The following is a 21,292-nucleotide window of genomic DNA, read 5'->3' as shown; positions in this document are numbered from 1 at the left end:
TCCTGACACAATCATCAACTTACGAACTATGTGACCAGGTCACGGGACCCAGCAGCAATAGCAGTGGATGCGTTGTCAATTACCTGGCCTTACGATCTGGTGTACATATTCCCACCATTTCCTCTCCTACCACGAGTATTAAAGAAGGGAAAACGAGAGAGAGCGTGGGTATTCCTGATAGCTCCGGACTGGCCTCACAGAAGCTGGTACTCATATCTAGCAAGTCTCCTCACGGAGGAGCCTTGGAGATTACCGCAGAGGGAGGATCTGTTGTCTGAGGGACCATTTCTGCATCCAGATCTAAATCGTCTTCGTTTAAAGGTATGGCTTTTGAGGCCAAAATTCTAAGAGAAAAAGGGATTCCCAAGTCAGCAATCCCTACAATGATTGCAGCAAGGAAGCCGGTTACGGCGACTCACTATTATAGAATTTGGAAGAAATATATGGATTGGTGCCAACCTAACGGTTGGGACCCCAGACAGTTTCGTCTTAACAGATTGCTACATTTTCTTCAGGATGGATTAGAAGATGGTTTACGGTTGGGATCCTTAAAGGTACAGGTCTCAGCCCTTTCTATTTTCTTTCAGCTACGTCTGGCTACTCTACAAGAGGTGCAGACATTTTTGCAGTGAGTGTTGAAGCTTCAACCACCCTTTCGACCCTCCACGGCTCTGTGGGATTTGAACCTGGTTCTCAAATTTCTAAGATCTGATACATTTTAACCCTTGGAGAGAACAGACTTTAAATATGTATCCTGGAAGACTGTCCTTTTACTTGCTTTAGCTTCAGCAAGAAAGGTGTCCAAACTAGGGACTCTATCTTGCAAGAGTCCCTTCTTGGTTTTCCATGAGGATAGAGCGGAGCTTCGTACTAGGGCGGAGTTCCTGCCCAAGGTGGTTTCCAGTTTTCACATTAACCAACCTATTGTGGTTCCATCTTTTCAGATATCGGACGGCGACAGCTCGCTGGATGTAGTCAGGGCACTGAGAGTGTATGTGAAAGCAACTAAGACCATTAGAAGGTCAGATGTCTTATTTGTCTTGTATAGTGGGCCACAACAAGGTTGGCCGGCTACAAAGCAAACCTTGACGAGATGGATGACACTCGCTATCCAACAAGCTTATGTGGCTAGTGGTAAGAAGGTCCCATTTCGGGTGAGAGCTCACGCCACCAGGTCGGTAGGGACTTCCTGGGCGGCTGCCAAGGAAACCTCTACAAGTCAACTCTGTAAAGCTGCGACGTGGTCTTCGGCCCACACGTTTACTCGCTTTTAGAAGTTTGACACTCTGGCGGCGAAAGATTCTACTTTTTGGCCTCTTGGTGCTCCAGACTTCGGACAGCACTCCCGCCCGTGGGAGTATCTTTGGGACATCCCCATCTGTCTAATCTCCAGTTTCCCCTAGTGGATGACAGAGAAAAGAAGATTTTGGTACTTACTGATAAATCGATTTCTCCGAATCCACTCGGGGACACTGGATGCCCACCTCGGTGCTGCTCGCCTGTGTGTTCTTGTTACTTTGCTTCAATCTGGTTCCCTAGTTGTTACTGTTAAGAATTGTTAGTTTTCAGATGGCGTGTATTATTCCTTTCCAGATTTATTTATTTTTTTGTTTCATGTTCCCTCTTTTCTCTCCTTACAATTTTTCAAACTGGTGGGGGAGGAGCCAGCTGTGCACTACATTTAATTTGCATATATTGTGCCACCTCTGGTCTTCATTCTTCACACCCCATCTGTGTGATCTCCAGTGTCCCCGAGTGGATTCAGAGAAATTGATTTATCGGTAAGTACCAAAATCTTATTTTTCTTAATCTACCTCTAGGAAAATCTCTCATACATTTTTATGTTCATTTCATTTTTGGACTTTTCCAGCCTGTGCTGTTTACTGTGCTGTGTTTTAATCACAATACTGTACTTGCCTTTAAATGTAAAGGCTAAAGCAAAACATACAGGGCCCCCCTGTCAATTCCTAACAATGGCCATGTCTGCTTGGAGTGCTGAGGAGAAGACATTTTGTGCGCAGTAAAATTTGCACCCCATAAAGATGCACAAGAATATTGAGAGATAGAAGGACCATCTCAGAGGGTTGATTTGCCCTTCTTTGTGATGTAATATAGAGTAGTTTGAATTGTTTGCTGCTTGGGAATAGTCTCTGTCACTTTGTATATTGTTCATCGGATAACACTGATTTTCCAAGTTTGCAGACAAAAAAAGTGTTTGTTAAAAAATGCTGCATTTGCATGTGTATCCTAAGGTGCAAACATTTTAAGATGTGTGCAGGACAACATCAGTAGCATATGATCCTGGATTACATCAGGTATATATCACATACACTTACACTTGTGTTTTTAAACATTTGTATTGCTTGAGAAATATGCAGCTGTTCAGTTATTATTCTTTGTGAGAACTCCCCTTCCCTCCCCTGTCCCGCCTCTCCAGGCACAAGCGTGCACAAGTGTAAAAGCGCCTAGTGCCAGGCAGCCAGTGCAAGAACTAATGAAATCCTGATATTTTGCATATAATAATTACTTGGTTCAAGCACACCTTCAACATTATGTACAATTTTAAGAGCCTGTCTTTTTTTTTTTTGTGCATCTTTGCTCCATATACTGTATGTTCACTACTGCAATGTCTCTCCCTCTCTGTGTCTCTTGAGTCTACTCTATTCTCATACAGCCACTACACGAGGAATCACCCTGTGACACCAGCTAATCATTGTGCACCTTTTTATTATTATTATTATTATCCGTTATTTATGTCGCGCGCATTTTCCAGTGGTGGGAATTGAACCCATGACCTGTTAATTCTGTATTGTTATAGTGGGTGATGGCAGATTTGGCTATAGTGAAGAAGGCCCATATGATGCGATTCATGTTGGTGCAGCAGCAGCAACAGTGCCACAGGAGGTAAGGGTCCAATCATTCCAACTAGAATTACACAATAGAAACAATACACCAATACAAAAACGGAATTAACAAGTAAAACCTTTGGCGCTCGTAGTGAGTGGTCTTTCTTAGAGCAGCTAATATACCAGGGTTAGTTAGACCCTATAACTGAGAACAATAAACAAGAAAAAGCGCTAGGAAACTGGATAAGAAATTTCTGACAAATTTAATAAAGAATAAAAATTATTCACTGTTGCAACAGATAATTGGAAAATTCATAGGAATCAATTAAAAATAGGGCTAATATAGCACTGCAAGAATTTAAAAAGTCCCATATGCTTTATATGGTATTTGAAATTTGCCGGTACTCAAATGAAACAATTCATCCCAAGAAGTTTTTTTGCCACAGTCCAGGAACAATACTGCGAATGGAAAAGAGAATACTGCAGTTAATGACCTTACGTAGCTAGGTTCAAGACGCTGCTTGGTCCAGTGATTTTGCTCAGGTCCAATGATGCAGTGATCCAAATCGCTGATGCAAAGAGTTCCTTTATCTGACTTCTAGGCGTTTGTATGGGGATGTATAGTCAAAGTCCAGCTGCTACACCGACGCGTTTCGCTGTTATACACAGCTTTCTCAAGGTGATTGTAGTGCAGTGACTAGAAGCCCTTTATATAGCAGTGCTAATAGCCCATTCAAAATACAAAAACGTTCCATATATAATAAAAGCAATACTAATAGTGATATCAATTAAAATATAATGTATTTATTTTTGTCAGTATCGCCATGTTATCCAATTATTAGACCGTATTTCAGTCAAAGACATTTTATTTTGGGGCAAAAAGGGCTGTGTGGAAACCAGATAGTGAGTAAAAACTGCGCTATACCTATTGGTAGTAGGGAAGCCAATCCCGGGCCATTTTTTCAATCCCGGGTATCAGGATTGAAAAATGGTATCCCGGGATTGGCTTTTAGATAGGTGGCCGCCCCCACGCCCCACCCTGCCCCGCACATATAACTTACCATATACCGAGGGTGGGCGGGAGGGGATCATCCCTTGATTGCTGCTGGCGGCTCCTGACAGCGCAGCGTGACCTCTCACGCTGCGCTGGGGACTCGGAAGGAGGAAGCCGGGCAGCGTCTGAGCGTCCTGTGGACGCTCAACGCTGATCCCTCAATCCCCGGGATTGGAGCTTCCAATCCCGGGATTGAATCCTGGCCATTTTTGGGCCTAAATCCCGGGATCCCGCCGACCCCGGGATTGGCCACCATAATTGGTAGCTCAATAAGCTGGTTGCTGTCAGAGAACCAATAGTGGGCGTACTACAGAACTGCACTCTAGGATAAACAAATGTGAGTGAATATATGTTCGGTGCACCCCTAGCTTATAGACCTTTGGGGGTCATTCCGAGTTGATTGCTAGTGAAAAATTTTCGCAACGCGGCGATTAAGTGAAAAAGCGGCACTTCTGCGTATGCGGCGCAGTGCGCACGCGCGACGTACTTTCACAACGGGCAATGTATTTTTACACAAGGTCTAGCAACGCTTTTCAGTCGCAATGGCAGCCGCAGAGTGATTGACGGGAAAGGGGCGTTTCTGGGTGTCAACTGACCGTTTTCAGGAAGTGTTCGAAAAAAACACATGGTGTGCCAGGAAAAATGCATGTGTGCTAGGAAAAACGCAGGCGTGGCTGGCCGAACGCAGGGTGTGTTTGTGACGTCAAATCCGGAACTGAATGGTCTGAAGTGATCGCAAGCGCTGAGTAAGTCTGGAGCTACTCTAAAACTGCACAATTTTTTTTTTTTTTTTTGTAGCCGCTCTGCGATCCTTTAGTTCGCACTTCTGCTAAGCTAAGATACACTCCCAGAGGGCGGCGGCTTAGCGTTTGCACGGCTGCTAAAAACAGCTAGCGAGCGATCAACTCGGAATGACCCCCTTTGTTAATTATTCCAGAATGTAATGTTAGATGAATATGGTGCCTTTACGTATTTTTGTAAAAAATGTGTACTGATTTAGTACTTTGTGATGATCCTTCACAAATTTCACCTTGTGCCCTTCTTAGTTAAAATTAACACTCAGTGTTCATAAAATGTATAGGTTTTATTTAAAAGGATATATACTACATAAATATACTGTATTTAAATATGACTATACCGGTATACACACAAACTTAAAACATAAGACACACATACAAACACACATTAATCTCTGGTGGGCACACTAGATCAGCGGTTTACCCCACTCAGGTGTTCAGATGGGTCCTCTGTTATCTTGGCTGACTGAGGCGTTAGTCGCGATCAGGCATACGCAGCGTGCCTGGGCGCAAGGAGGCGCACAGAGCGTTTGGCGTTACCTTTGTGTTACGATCCTGATGCTCAGGACAGGGGAGATCTTTTGTAGTGAGTCAGACAGAATGCTGGGATTGGGAGATGGGAAGGAAATAGCCCCCAGCACCCTACCTCCGTTGTCTTACCCGTGTTATCAATTCACGCCTGAACGACTATGGTTTCTTGGGCCCATGGCAGCCGCGTTTGAAGGGCGTATTAGGTCTGCCCAACTCCGATGCCCCCTCAGGTCTTAAAGAGAGACAAGGCGTGAACTGAGACAGGGTACTAACAAGGGGACCTCTAACTGAAACAACCACGCTAGGGGCTATAAACTACCTAAAAACTAAACGTATGTGCGGCACGCCGCCAAAGGAAAAGAATTACAAAGAAACCACTGTCCACTCCCCTACACGGCACCGCCGAGTTCCGGGGAGGACCGAGAAAGCGGAAACCTCCGCAAATGCACCAATTCACAGTTAAGTAAACACTAAGCGGCATAGGCCGCAACACGCGGCAGAAGCCGCTACTCACGAAACCGGGCGAGAACCTAGATGACAAACAGGTTCGCAAGGACTTAGAAGAATTCCCAGGACCGGCTTCGGACCTCCAAAGTACCAAAGGGCAGGGAGCAAGATCCACCAAACACTGCTGACAGGAACAGAGTTCTGCAAGGCAGGAACAGCATACAAGAGGCCATCACCGGCGGGGCTGCAGTGTGCTGGCTCACGTAAAAAGGCCCTGCTGGCCAATAACAGGAGGGCCAGCAGGACCAGCCCCCAGACCCTAATTACTAGTTGCCGTGCAGCTGCCCTGCTGCACGAGCAACCTAATTAACTATTCTTAGCAACGGGGAACGCGGTCCACCTGTGGCGTCCCCGTTGCTGTGCACCCGGCGGCCCTGCACGCACGGCGTCCTGCGTTGCCAGGGACCCGGCGGCTATCGTGCGCACGGCGTCCTGGCGTTGCTAGGCGCCGTGCGGGGGACAGGGAAGGAGAGAGGCGCGGCGGCCGTGACCACTGCTCAGTCAGGGCACGGCCGAAGACCGCCGCGCCTAACAGTACCCCCCCCCTTGAGGAGGGGTTAAAGAACCCCTAGAGCCAGGTTTCTGAGGAAACTCCTGAAAGAAAATCCTCTTCAGCTTGGGAGCATGTAAATCTTTATCCAACACCCAAGATCTTTCTTCAGGGCCATAACCTTTCCAGTGGACCAAAAAATAGAGCCGACCCCGAGAAAGCTTAGAATCTTAAACCTTCTCCACCAAGAACTCTTGTTGCCCCTGAACATCCACCGGAGATCTACCCTGGGAAGTCCTCCGAGGAAATCTCCTGGAAGAAAAATACTGTTTCAAAAGAGAACAGTGAAAAGTATTGCCAATTTTGAGAGATCTCGGCAAGCGTAGCCGAAAAGCAACTGGGTTGACCTTCTTAATGATGAGGAATGGTCCAATAAATTTGGGTCCCAATCTAGCCGAAGGTTGTCGGAGCTTGATGTTGTGAGTTGACAACCATACCTTATCTCCCACCTTCAAAGTGCAAGGACGTCGGAGCCTATCAGAAAATGTCTTTTCTCGGAAGGCAGCTTTTCTCAAGGCAAGGTGCACCTTTCTCCAAATTGTTCTGAGATGGGAGGTTAAAGTCAACGAGGAGACTGGAGAATGAGGGGGAAAAAAAGAGTTGGCTCTAGGATGAAAGCCAAAGACTGAAAAGAATGGGGACTCCTTGGCGGAAGAATGACAAGCGTTATTATAAGCAAATTCGGCTAACGGAAGAAATTCAGACCAATCATTCTTGAGTTTGGCCGAATACAACCGTAAATACTGTTTTAATGACTGGTTAACTCGTTCGGTTTGTCCGTTAGATTGTGGATGGTACCCAGATGTTAAAGAGTTTCATATTTAATGAGGCACAAAAACGTTTCCAGAAACGAGCAATGAATTGCGGACCCCGATCAGAGACGATATCCCTGGGCAACCCATGGAGCCTGAACACATGACGGAGAAACAAGACTGCCAACCCTTGAGCAGAGGGTAATCGGGGAAGAGCAATGAAATGAGCCATCTTACTAAAACGATCTACTACCACCTAAATGACTCGAAATCCGGCTGAAAGAGGAATGCCCACCACGAAATCCATGGATATATGTGACCATGGCCTGAGAGGAACGGCTAAAGGTACGAGTTGCCCGATCGGCAATGAACGAGGAACCTTATGCCGTGCACAAACCTGACCGGAATGGACAAATTCCCTTACATCTTTAGAAAGACTAGGCCACCACACCGAGCGAGAGACTAACTCCAAGGTCTTAGTGATACCTGGATGACCAGAGACTTTGTTGTCATGAAACTCCGCTAAAACAGTGCCTCTCAGAAATTCAGGGACAAAGAGACGATCAGCAGGAGTCGGTTTAGGAGCCTGCTGTTGAAGCTGGACTAACTGAGTAAATAAATCCTGTGTGAGGCCTGCCCGGATGACAGATGATGGAACTATGGGGGTAGTAGCAGGATGGTTATTGTGAACCGTAAGAAAACAACGTGACAGGGCATCAGCTTTAGTATTTTGGAACCGGGCCTGAAGGTGATAATAAACCTGAAACGAGTAAAAAACAATGCCCAACGTGCCTGCCGAGCATTAAGCCGTTTAGCTGACTCAATATACTGCAGGTTCTTATGGTCAGTAAACACTGTAATAGTATGCCTAGCTCCCTCCAGCCAATGCCTCCACTCCTCGAAAGCCCATTTAACTGCCAGCAATTCTCGATTACCAACGTCATAGTTGGATTCTGCGGAGGAGAATTTCCTGGACATGAAGGCACAAGGATGTAATTCCTGAGACTCCGGATCTTCCTGAGATAGGATAGCCCCCACTCCAACCTCTAAGGCATCTACCTCGACTATAAAGGGGAGCTCTGGGTTAGGGTGCCTGAGAACAGGAGCCGAGACAAAGGCCTGCTTTAAGGCCCGAAAGGCAGACTCGGCTGCAGGCGACCAATTGGAAGGGTCCGCTCCTTTTTTAGTCAATGCTACTATAGGAGCGACCAAATCAGAAAAGGCATGAATGAACCGCCTATAATAGTTTGCAAACCCTAAAAAGCGCTGAATTGCTTTTAAATTTGTGGTTTGCGCCCAATTAAGGATGGCCTGGAGTTTTTTCGGTTCCATGAAAAATCCCTGGGGAGAAATAATATACCCCAAGAAGGACACTTCCGTGATGTGAAAATCACATTTCTCTAGTTTTGCGTATAAATGATTCTCCCGTAGTTTTTGAAGAACCAGACGCACATGGGTAATATGTTGTTCCAAAGACTCAGAATAAATCAAAATGTCGTCTAAATAAACGACAACGAACTTTCCAAGAAAGTCACGAAGAACATCATTGATGAGGTCTTGAAATACCGCAGGAGCATTTGACAGCCCAAAGGGCATCACCAGGTATTCATAATGACCCGACTGTGTACTGAAAGCCGTCTTCCACTCATCCCCAGATCTTATTCGGATGAGATTGTAAGCTCCTCTAAGATCGATTTTTGAGAAGATAACGGCAGAGCGTAACTGATCAAAAAGTACTGAAATCAAAGGCAAAGGGTAGGTGTTTTTAACAGAAATTTTATTCAGAGCCCGAAAATCAATACATGGTCTGAGCGACCCATCTTTTTTCTCAACAAAAAAGAATCCTGCACTCAAAGGAGATTTTGAAGGCCTAATGAAGCCTTTTTTCAGGCTTTCCTGGATATAATTATCCATAGCCGTGGTTTCTGGCCCGGAGAGGGCATATAATCTCCCCTTAGGTAAAGTGGCCCCGGGAACTAAATCTATAGCGCAGTCATAGGACCGATGGGGAGGCAGAGCGCCCGCATTACCCTTGGAGAACACATCAGCAAAATCCTGATATTCCAGAGGAATAAGTTCTGGGGTAACTGCCGCAACCCGGACAGGATGGGAAATACACTCCTTAACACAAAAAGGACCCCATTGGGAAATCTCCCCAGACCGCCAATCTATGGTGGGATTATGAAAGGCAAGCCAGGGGTGACCCAAAACTACTGGAACTGCCGGACAATGTGTAAGGTAAAATTCTATTTCTTCTGAATGTAGGGCCCCCACTGTCAGCAAAACTGGAGGTGTGCGGTGAGTAATAACCCCATTGGAAAGCGGACCCCCATCCAAGCCGTGCATGGTGATACGTCTATCTAAGGGTATCAGTGGAACGCCTAAAGCCTTAGCCCAAGCTAAATTCATAACATTTCCTGCAGCTCCACTGTCGACGAAGGCCGACACCAACGAACTGATGCTGCCAAAGGAAATCTTTACCGGAACTAATAGAGAATTATTAGAGGAGATTAACTGCAGACCCAAGTGAACCCCCTCACAATTCACTTGGTCAGAGCGTTTCCTGGCTTGTTCGGGCAGTTACGTGCGATATGTCCCTTACCACCACAATACAAACAAAGACCAGAACTTAACCTTCTGGTTCTTTCCTCTGGGGACAGCCGGGAGAGACCCATTTGCATGGGCTCCTCGACGTCCTCAGGAAAAGTATATACACATGGATTAGGCCTAAAAGTTGTTCCTCTTTCAGCCCTCCGCTCTCGGAGACGACGATCAATTTTAATAGCGAGCTCCATGAGTTTGTCTAGAGTCTCAGGAGCGGGGTACTGAAGGAGACTGTCTTTAATCACTTCCGACAGACCGAGGCGAAACTGACTGCGCAGGGCCGGGTCATTCCAGCCACAGTCGTTCGACCAACGGCGAAATTCGGTACAATACACCTCTGCTGGATTTTTGCCTTGCTTAAGGGCACGCAGGTGACTCTCAGCTGATGCTTCTCTATCTGGGTCGTCATATAGGAGGCCTAAGGATTTAAAAAAGGCGTCTACTGATAACAAAGCAGCATCATCCGCTCTTAGCCCAAACGCCCAGGTCTGTGGATCACCCTGAAGTAGAGACATCGCAATCCCGACCCGCTGAGACTCAGTACCAGAGGAACGGGGCCTTAAACGAAAATAAAGCTTACAAGCGTCCTTAAAATTAAAAAAATCCTTTCGGTTACCCGAAAAACGGTCGGGTAAATGCATCTTTGGTTCTGGAACCATACTCGGGGAGGCTCACAAAAGATCTTCCTGCGATCTCACCCGAAGAGTAAGGTCCTGAACCATCTGAGTTAATTCCTGTATTTGGTTAACCAAAAGCTGACTGGGGTTTGGCCCTAAACCTGCCGGATTCATGAGGCCGAATTTCTAGGCCCACCAATACAACGGAAAAAATTAAACCCCCTTTTTTTTTTTTTTATGTGGGCGGGTGATAATGTTACGATCCTGATGCTCAGGACAGGGGAGATCTTTTATAGTGAGTCCTGAGCACCAAGACAGAATGCTGGGATTGGGAGATGGGAAGGAAATAGCCCCTAGCACCCTACCTCCGTTGTCTTACCCGTGTTATCAATTCACGCCTGAACTACTATGGTTTCTTGGGCCCATGGCAGCCGCGTTTGAAGGGCGGATTAGGTCTGCCCAACTCCGATGCCCCCTCAGGTCTTAAAGAGAGACAAGGCGTGAACTGAGACAGGGTAATAACAAGGGGACCTCTAACTGAAACAACCACGCTAGGGGCTATAAACTACCTAAAAACTAAACATATGTGCGGCACGCCGCCAAAGGAAAAGAACTACAAAGAAACCACTGTCCACTCCCCTACATGGCACCGCCGAGTTCCGGGGAGGACAGAGAAAGCGGAAACCTCCGCAAATGCACCAATTCACAGTAAAGTAAACACTAAGCGGCATAGGCCGCAACACGCGGCAGAAGCCGCTACTCACGAATCCGGGCGAGAACCCCAGATGACAAACAGGTTCGCAAGGACTTAGAAGGATTCCCAGGACCGGCTTCGGACCTCCAAAGTACCAAAGGGCAGGGAGCAAGATCCACCAAACACGGCTGACAGGAACAGAGTTCTGCAAGGCAGGAACAGCATACAAGAGGCTATCACCGGCGGGGCTGCAGTGTGCTGGCTCACATAAAAAGGCCCTGCTGGCCAATAACAGGAGGGCCAGCAGGACCAGCCCCCAGACCCTAATTACTAGTTGCCGTGCAGCTGCCCTGCTGCACGAGCAACCTAATTAACTATTCTTAGCAACGGGGAACGCGGTCCACCTGTGGCGTCCCCGTTGCTATGCACCCGGTGGCCCTGCATGCACGGCGTCCTGCGTTGCCAGGGACCCGGCGGCTATCGTGCGCACGGCGTCCTGGCGTTGCTAGGCGCCGTGCGGGGGACAGGGAAGGAGAGAGGCGCGGCGGCCGTGACCGCTGCTCAGTCAGGGCACGGCCGAAGACCGCCGCGCCTAACACTTTGAGTGTAATACCTAAGATAATCCACCAGATGTCGCTTTTTAAAATCACCAGTGCGCATGCGTGTGGTCTCCATTAAAATAGAATACTGAACTACAGCATAAGAACTACTTTACTGGTGCATCTCCTTACGCTACAGTATGTCATACAGTCTATAACCGTATATACAGTACAGATGCAAATAGTACAGCATATACAGATGCAAACGAGCAAGTTACAGATACAGTATGGTCTATTGATGTTAGGGATATGTGAGCTTCCAAATCCCGTAATATTAAGTATAATGGGGAGAGATAAAAGCTCATCCCTAAGTTCCTGGAAGCCAAATCACTGTGTATATAGTTTATACAGACACAAATGAACATGTTAAAACACTTGTGTATGCAGACGCAACTAATGTGTGAAAGGAATAATGTAGCTCATTGACTTTACAGTATGTACAGTGCATGAAATGAGCGTCTGAGTCCCCTAACGGCATAAATGAAAATCAATGGGAAGGAATCGCTCTTTGCAGTACTTTTACACATGAACTTGTGAATCTTCCATGCAGTGTTGTGGGCTAGCGATGAAGGCTTCCGTCTGCCACGCTGAGAGTCCCGGGTTCGATTCTTAAAGTGCCAATCTTTTTTTTGTGTGTGTTTTCCCGTGACATTCACTTTATAATCATTTATTTTTTTCTGTGTAATCCATTGTAAAACATTCAAAGGAAGGGTGCACACAGGTTTCACACAAATCAGGGTAAATCTGCAGGAGCGACTCATTCGCTCTCTAAAATACACATTGGTAATGAGCACCTATAGACATACCAGTAAATATAAATTAGTGTATTCTAACGCAACTAACTGTTCGAGCAACACAGTACTGTAGATCGTCGGCATTAGAGAATCTGTGTTGTACGTTATAAGCTGTTCATGCTCATTAGTGCACTAATAGAACATACTGTACAGAGATACTAAGGACGGTGATTTGGCATCCAGGAACTTAGGGAGGAGCTTTTATCTCTCTCCATTATACATAGAAAGATTACAATGGAGAGAGAGAGAAATGCACCTCCCTAAGTTCCTGGATGCCAAATCACCGTCTTTAGTATCTCTGCACAGTATATTCAATTAGTGTACTAATTAGCACAAACAGCTTGTGACGTACAGTGCCAAGATTAATCTTTCTACGTATAACGGAGAGAGATAAAAGCTCCTCATAAGTTCCTGGATGCCAAATCACTGACCTTAGTATCTCTGTGCAGTATGTTCTATTAGGGTACTAATTAGCTGTTCGTGCTAATTAGTACTCTAATAGAAAATACTGTACAGAGATACTAAGGACAATGATTTGGCATCCAGGAACTTAGGGAGGAGCTTTTATTTCTCTCCATTATACATAGAAAGATTAAACTTGCCGCTGTATGTTACAAGCTGTTCGTGTTAATTAATACACTAATAGAGCATACTGTACAGAGATACAGATAGGTCCACGGTTATGTTGGCTAGTTTGCTGCGCCAAGGGACAACATGGTTTATTAACATAAACCCTTCATCTATTGTTCTCAGCTGCAATACAATACAGAGAACAATACAGCAGGGGATTAAGTCTGACTGCCCAGTCTGTTAATCCTATTAAAGGTCAAGATAAACATGGATCCATCTGTACTAAGGACATTGATTTGTCATCCAGGAATTTAGGGGGAGCTTGTATCTCTCTCTGCTATACTTAGAAAGATTACAATGGAGAGAGAGAAAAGCTCCTCCTTAAGTTCCTCCCTAAGTTTTTTTTTTTGTGTCACTGGAACACACAAAAAAAAAGATTGGCACTTTGGTAATCGAACCTGGGACTCTCAGCGTGGCAGACGGGAGCCTTCATCACTAGCCCACAACGCTGCATGGGAGGTTCACAAGTTCATGTGTAAAAGTACTGCAAAGAGCGATTCCTTCCCATTGGTGTTCGTTTATGCCGTTAGGGGACTGGGGCGCTCATTTCGTGCACTGTACATACTATCAATGAGCTACATTATTCCTTTCACACAGTTGCGTTTTCATACACAAGTGTTTTAACACATTCGTTTGCTTCTGAATAAACTTTTTTTTGTTTACTCGGTCTGTCTGACCATTGGTCACTGTCTGTATGTACACAATGCAGTACAGGACTGCATATTAACATTACAGTCATCACTGACCATTTGCCAGAGCTTGTACTGTATATCAATCCGCCGCTATTCAAACTAAAGTACTGGATTAGTGAAGCATTAGCCACCCAGTGGTGGAGATGTGTATTCCATGCTGAGTATCTAGTCACGTCTCAACACGCCTGTCTGTGATTAAACTCTGCAACATAAGCTATCGCCTACGCGTGACTAAACCTCTGTCTAGACGCAGAAACAGTCAAGATAACGGAGGACCCATCTGTATATCTTTTATGTCTCTGGGCTTGGATGTTTGACTTCAGGCTGTCAGTTACGAGTCTCCCTATGTTTTGTTATATAGGCTGTCAGTTCATAGTCCCATGAATATAGTGACAGATGCAAATAAGGTGCATCTTTCTTTTTGCTTACCTCATTCACTTATAGCTCCACTTCTGAGGTTTCTGTGCAGGGAATATGTTCCTCCTTGTGGTCGTCTGTCTGTGTTGTAGCGGTGATGCTGTAGTCTGCAGGCAGACTTCCCGCTGCTCCCTGTTCGTGTTCTTCCGGACTCTGCACACAGCAGGATCGATTATTCCGCAATCTACGCATTTTACCTAGTAGATAGGCTTCTTCAGGATAGCTGCGTGATCGATCTGCAGCTCACCACTGTTTTTAAAATGGCAGAATGGGAGAAGAACAGAATATGGACCAACACATCCCTAGAGAATAATCTAAAACTTTGGGCTAGGTTTATTGATGATATCATCATTATATGGAAGGGAAAACAGGAGGATTTGGAAACCATTCTTAAAACAACTAAATGAAAATGCAGTAAACCTGGAGTTCACTTATAACATAAGCAAGGAATCTATCAATTTCCTAGATCTAACCATCTTCTTAAGCAACAACAAACTGGAAACTAGAACATTCATCAAACTGACAGGCTGTAACAGTTACTTAAATGCAAGAAAAAATGGTTAACCAACATCCCAGGAGGCCAGTTCAGATGAATAAGAAGGAATTGCTCAAGAGAAGCTGATTTTGAAATACAAGCCGATGCAATGATGGAAAACTTCACAGAAAAACAGTATAACACAAAACATCTTAAACAAGAGAGGGAAAGGATAAGAAAAATGGATAGAGAATACTTACTGAGGTGCAAGAAAAAAACAATAGAAGAACCAAAGGACATCTTGTTCATATCTAATTATTCAACACAAAGCAAGCTACTGGAAAAGAGTATTAAACACTGGCACGTATTAAGAGTAGATGAAGATCTGCAGGACATCTTACCAACATACCCACGATTTGTATACAGAAGGGCACCCACCCACAAGATGTCACTTATCAAAAGTCACTTTTCTACAAATAAAATAGAACAAACACAGAAGAATAATGGCTTCTCACGTTGCGGTACATGTACGGCTTGCAAGAAGACCAGACAGAATTCAGTAAGGATCATAATGGAAGAAAGCGCCTTCGCCAACAAGAAGAGCATTGCCATCAAGGGAAGATGAAGTTGCCATACAACTGGAGTAATATACATGCTGTGGTGCCCTTCTGGCCTACAGTATGTAGGAAAAACAAAAAGGAAACTGCATGTATGAATACAGGAACACTTGTGTAATATAAAAAAACGGGCATGATAACCACAGTATACCTTTGCACTTTAAAGAATTCCATAACTCTAACCCAGGTTTGCTACGGTTTGTTGGACTCAAGTCACAAAACCATGGAGAGGAGGGAACATGGAGGACATCCTATCCAAAGAAGAAACAAAAATGATCTATGAGTTAGGCACTTTAACCCTAAGAGGTCTAAATATCGATATGGAAATAACACTTTTCCTGAAATAACGAACTGAAGAAATAAACATTTGATCAAACTAAATACACCAACTCACCATTATATATACAAAACAAAATATGAAAAGAAAATATAATTAACCATAGATTCTAAAATACACAAAGACAAAACAACCCAATCAGTATTCATATGGATCAGAAAAAAGTTAATTCCCTCCACAGGATGAAATAAATACAAAAAAATACAAAAAGACAAAATATATATAGAGCTGGTGTCCAGAGTGATGTCAACAGAGATATATAGATATACTGTATGCTGTTTTCTACATTGAAATTTAAATTCCATCAGAACCTAAACCTATCATATAAGATATACAGTCTGTGGGACAGAGATAGTTATATATACCAATTTATTTAGCTATACAGGTTGAGTATCCCTTATCCAAAATGCTTGGGACCAGAAGTATTTTGGACATCGGATTTTTCCATATTTTGGAATAATTGCATACCATAATGAGAGATCATGACAATGGGACCCAAGTATAAGCACAGAATGCATTTATGTTTCTTGTACACCTTATACACACAGCCTGAAGGTAATTTTAGCCAATATTTTTAATAACTTTGTTGCATTAAACAAAGTGTGTACATTCACACAATTCATTTGTTTCATATACACCTTATACACACAGCCTGAAGGTCATTTAATACAATATTTTTAATAACTTTGTGTATTAAACAAAGTTTGTATACATTGATCCATCAGAAAACAAGGGTTTCACTATCTGTCTCGCTCAAAAAATTCTGTATTTTGGAATATTCCGTATTTTGGAATATTTGGATATGGGATACTCAACCTGTATAATAAAAAATAAAAAAACTCTATTACGGCAAAAAAAAACAGAGTAACCATCCTAACTAAGGGCGGAATTCAAAAAGCCATACAAATAGTCTATATTAGATAACTTTAAAAGTGTACCTCAATATACAATTTATATATATATATATATATATATATATATGCGTCCAGTTAAAGTACATTATGTATTTGGTTATGAAAACAATATAGAGGTGCATATAAGTGTCTTGTTTAAAGTTGTGTCTTAATTGTGATATCAAATAAGGGCAAGGAGACCAGAATTGCCATTGGTACTAAGGGCGGAAAAGAGAGAACATCACTAGCAGCCTTAACAACAGCGGCGAGCTGCAGATCGACCACACAGCTATCCTGAAGAAGCCTAATTAAGAGCGGAATTTAAATAACCATATGAATATAGTTTATATTAAACAAACTTTAAAAAGCGCACCCTAGTATACAGATTTTTTTATATATTTTTTATTCGGTTATAACAACATTATAGATGTATGTGTGTGTATGACCCGAATTGACATCTATACGAAGGGCTAAAAAGAAAATACATCGCCAGCAGCCTTAAAAACAGAGGTGAGCTGCAGATTGATCACGCAGCTATCCTGAAGAAGCCTATCTACTACGTGAAACATGTAGATTGCGGACTAATCGATCCCGCCGTGTGCTGAGTCCAGAAGAACACGAACAGGGAGCAGCAGCAGCAGGAAGTCTGCCGGCAGACTACAGCATCACCATTATAACAGACAGACAACTACAAGGAGGAACATACTGTATTCCCTGCATGGAAACTTCAGAAGTGGAGCTATAAGTGAATGAGGTAGGCGGAAAGAAAGACGCACCTTATTTACTTCTGTCACTATATTCACAGGACTATGAACGGACAGCCTATGGGCCAGAGATGCATCATTGCTTGGAAAGTGATAAAATGAAGAGTGAAGAGGTACCAGCCAATCAGCTCCTAACTGCCATTTTTCAAACACAGCCTGTGACATGGTAGTTAGGACCTGATTGGCTGGTACTATTTCACTCTCCATTTTATCACTTTTCAAGCGATGATGCATCTAGGCCACAGGTTCTCAAACTCGGTCCTCAAGACCCCACACAGTGCATGTTTTGCAGGTTTCCTCACAGAATCGCAAGTGAAATAATTAGATCCACCTGCGGACCTTTTAAAATGTGTCAGTGAGTAACTAATACACCTGTGCACTTGCTGGGTTACCTGCAAAACATGCACTGTGTGGGGTCCTGAGGACCGAGTTTGAGAACCACTGATCTAGGCCATAACAAAACCATAGGGAGACTCGTTACTGACAGCCTGAAGTCTCACATCCAAGCCCAGAGACATAAAAGACATACACCTGAGTGAGGTAAACCGCTGATCTAGTATACCCACCAGGGATTAATATGTGTTTTGTGTGTGTATCTTATGTTTTATGTTTGTGTGTATACCAGTATAGTCATATTTAAATATAGTATATTTATGTAGTGTATATATCCTTTTTAAATAAAACCTATACATTTTATGAACACTCAGTGTGTCGGTTTTAACTAATAAGGGCACAAGGTGCAATTTGTGAAGGATCATCACAAAGTACTAAATCGGTACACATTTTTTACAAAAATACGTAAAGGCACCATATTCATCTAACATTACATTCTGGAATAATTAACAAAGGTCTATAAGGTAGAAGTGCACCGTATATTTATTTACTATCACAAAAGGCTGTGTGACCTGAGGGGCTTATTCAGAGATGGATGCTGTTCTGATTATCCCATCATTTCTCTATGGATGGAGGTTCAGTGTGCGTGTGCCTTCATACAGCTACGATGGCGGTCCCGGTGCCCTATGAGCTGCAGCATGATTAACATGGTGCTGACGTGTGGGCAGTGTCCGTGAGCATTGCAGAAAACGTGGGAATGTCAGCCGTGTTTCCTGGGTGTGCCAAAGTCAGTGTCTGTGCCCTCAGATGAGGTTTCATTGACCCCGGCATCGTAGTTTTGCTGAATATCTTGAGTAACCTGAGGGTTGCCCCAATGTATGATTTGCCGGCTGATATTTATTTTTCGGGTTGCAGGAAGCTGGTGTGAGGAGCCAGCAGTGGGTGTCTTTTTATAAAAAGACACTACCTGCAGTATTTGTATATACATTCAGATCTGCTGTGGCCGAAGACACAGCACCAACCCACACTGCGTCCACCATTAAACTTCATAGTGATTGTTGTTTGCTTTAACCCATTCTTGACAACTTTTGGGACCACGCTTCCAAAAGATTCTGTGGGGAAGTGGCAGGGATGTGCTTTGTGTTATTATGGCCAACCTGATTTTGTCTTTTCGACATTGTACATCTGCAGCCAAGATCGCCAGAATTGCACAGCTTCTTACCCTATTACATATCCACAATATTCTAAATCATATGGACTTATTTACAACATTATTGTATAGTCAACAGACAAGTATATATTAAAGATAGAACTTAATTTTTAGGTATAAGGATGTGAGGGAAAACTTACAGCCTAGAAATTATTTGATTTTTTATTTTATTTGTATTATTACTGCTATTCTTGCATATTGTAGAGGTTTGAATTAAAGCTATGAAAGCAAGTTAGTGTTGAAATAAGGGACAAAGGGCCTGATTCAGACAAATGAATACAGCGAGATGATAATATGCTAATGCAGCATGAGGCGCCTAATGACAAAAAGAGGCACAGTGCCAGCATTGCAGACCCAAGTGCTGCGTCCGAAGCATCAGATCACCATCGCAACCTTTGGTTGCAGCATTTGCTGTCTGAGTGAGCCTAAGTCTACTCAGAATGGCCGTCTCCGTTCCGTTGGAAAATGCAGATACTGACCTTGTAACGCCCAGAAATCGGTGCCAGTATGTCCCCATTTTCAGAAACACTGGCAGTCGTTCCCCAAACGGTTGCAGTCTGTTTATTAGGCTGCGGCTTTGTGGGCACTGCGTCCGACGATACAGGACCAGATCTACACATGCTAAGAACAGGTCCTGCGCATACGCAGTACAGTAAACATTGGGGATGTACAAAAATGTAAACTATCGGTTTGTGGAAATCTCTTAAATTAGGCCTAATAAAAGATATTACTGAGTTGATATGGGAAATAAAGGTGATGCTGTGTTAATTTTTAGTAAATGGCATACACTGAGCATCATTAAACTGTAATAAGAAAACACATTGCTGAAAATAGATACAATTAATTGCATGGAATTAAAATGGAGGGGACAAAATATTATCGATAAGTATTGTCAAAAACAAGCAAAGCAAATAAAGGCAAAACCATTCATATTTGCCACATTTTTATAGCGGTGACAGTTGCAGCCACAAGAGCTTTGAACTATTTATGTGACCAATTTTGTTATTATCACTGTGAAATCTTAGTTCATGTTATGGAAATAAAAGGCATTATAACATTAATAATTCAATATTGTTATCTGTCGGGCAGCTGCTGAATCAGCTAAAGCCAGGGGGCAGGCTGATTTTACCTGTGGGACCAGAAGGAGGAAGCCAGGTTATGGAGCAATATGACAAAGACAGCGATGGGAATTTCACCAAAGTTCGCTTAATGGGTGTGATGTATGTTCCTCTGACGGACAAAAAAAGGCAATGGCCAAAGTAAGAACTGGAGATGTTTGCAAATATAACGAATGCATGCATTTCTGGGCAGGGTCGTTTTAAGAGAGGAGGAGGCCTGTGTGCAGCCTTCTGCTCAGGGGCCCCCTCCTCTCTGCCTGATGCCCAGGTGTTTTAATACTTACCTCTCCGGAGTCCCCCGGCGGTGCCATCATTCTCCGCAGCGGCAATAGAGTCTGAGAACAGACTCTATTGCGCAAACCTCCGGGAACACGGCGCGGTGGCCATTTTCCTGAAGATTTTGCTAATGTGCATGTGCGAAACTCCGGAAAAATGGCCGCCGTACCATCTTTTCGGAGTTTTCAGTAGGCGCAATAGAGTTTGTTCCCCCTTCTGTTCAAACTCTATTACGCTGCTGAGAAGGGATGGCTCAGACGGGGGACTCCAGAGAGGTAAGTATTAAACAAATGGGTGCAGTGTGTGCGGGGTGGGCTTCCCTGGACCCTGGGGGCCTGTGTGCCTCGCACACACTGCACCCATTATAGATACGCCAATGTTTCTGGAGCGGTACACTGTTCAACAATCCTTCCAAAGTCTTGTCTAACATAGCAGGTTAACTCTTTAGTATACTTCGCATTTGTTGTAATATGTTATCTTTCTTAGAAGCTGCCTTTTTAAATATATGAATGAGCAGTATCTTCTTTTGAAGCTTTACACTCTCATTTAGAGAAGCCTTACGACAGAACTGCTGATGCCACATTATGCTAAATTTAATTCATTTTTTTCTCTCTTTAGGGATGATCTGTGAAGCTTGTTGCTCTCTTATCTGGTTTCCAGGATGATACTGAAATATATCCCAAGAGCAATCTCGTCGCCATACACAGACTCTGCAGGGTCAGAGATGGGGCTGGGCTGTACATGACCCATATTTATAAATTGGTTAATAAAAGGGCTACAGCCCAGGGTGCTTAGTTACTTGAGAATGTTGAAACCCATAGATTTGTTTAAATCAGAGAATTGATTTGAACTAGAAATTAAATGTTCCATTATTGCAATGAAATGATCTAGACTGACCTTGGTCATGTAGATGAATCTAAATAAGCAACATTAAAGAGTGCAGACTGAGTGACACTGAATGTTATTGAATCATTTTTTCATCACCCTTACTAGGCATCATAACATGTCATATTCTAAAGAGACATTAAGATGAAATAAACACACAAACAATCCATGAAGTGCATAGGTTCTCAAACTTGGTCCTCTGGACCTTAAACAGTTCATATTTTCCATATCTCATCACAGAATCACAAGTGAAATAATTAGCTCCACCTGTGGATCTTTTAAAATATGTCAATTATGCAT

General features: G+C 43.6%; 1 protein-coding gene across 2 annotated transcripts in view; it reads left to right on the top strand.

Annotated features, from left to right (window-relative positions):
- Positions 1-21,061, top strand: part of LOC134980825 (protein-L-isoaspartate(D-aspartate) O-methyltransferase-like) — a 337,346-nt gene extending 316,285 nt beyond the window's left edge. For both annotated transcript variants that reach the window (XM_063947799.1, XM_063947800.1), the window contains 3 exons: positions 2,819-2,904; positions 19,803-19,972; positions 20,726-21,061. In XM_063947799.1, the coding sequence (XP_063803869.1) occupies positions 2,819-2,904; positions 19,803-19,972; positions 20,726-20,738 (269 nt within the window). In that variant the 3' untranslated portion in view covers positions 20,739-21,061. The remainder of the gene's footprint in view (positions 1-2,818; positions 2,905-19,802; positions 19,973-20,725) is intronic.
- Positions 21,062-21,292: the final 231 nt, after the last annotated feature.

This window comes from Pseudophryne corroboree, chromosome 12, assembly GCF_028390025.1.
Source record: "Pseudophryne corroboree isolate aPseCor3 chromosome 12, aPseCor3.hap2, whole genome shotgun sequence".
In the NCBI taxonomy this organism is placed as follows: Eukaryota; Metazoa; Chordata; class Amphibia; order Anura; family Myobatrachidae; genus Pseudophryne; species Pseudophryne corroboree.
Note: the sequence above shows the minus strand (reverse complement) of the source record. Positions and strands in the feature narration are given on the sequence as shown.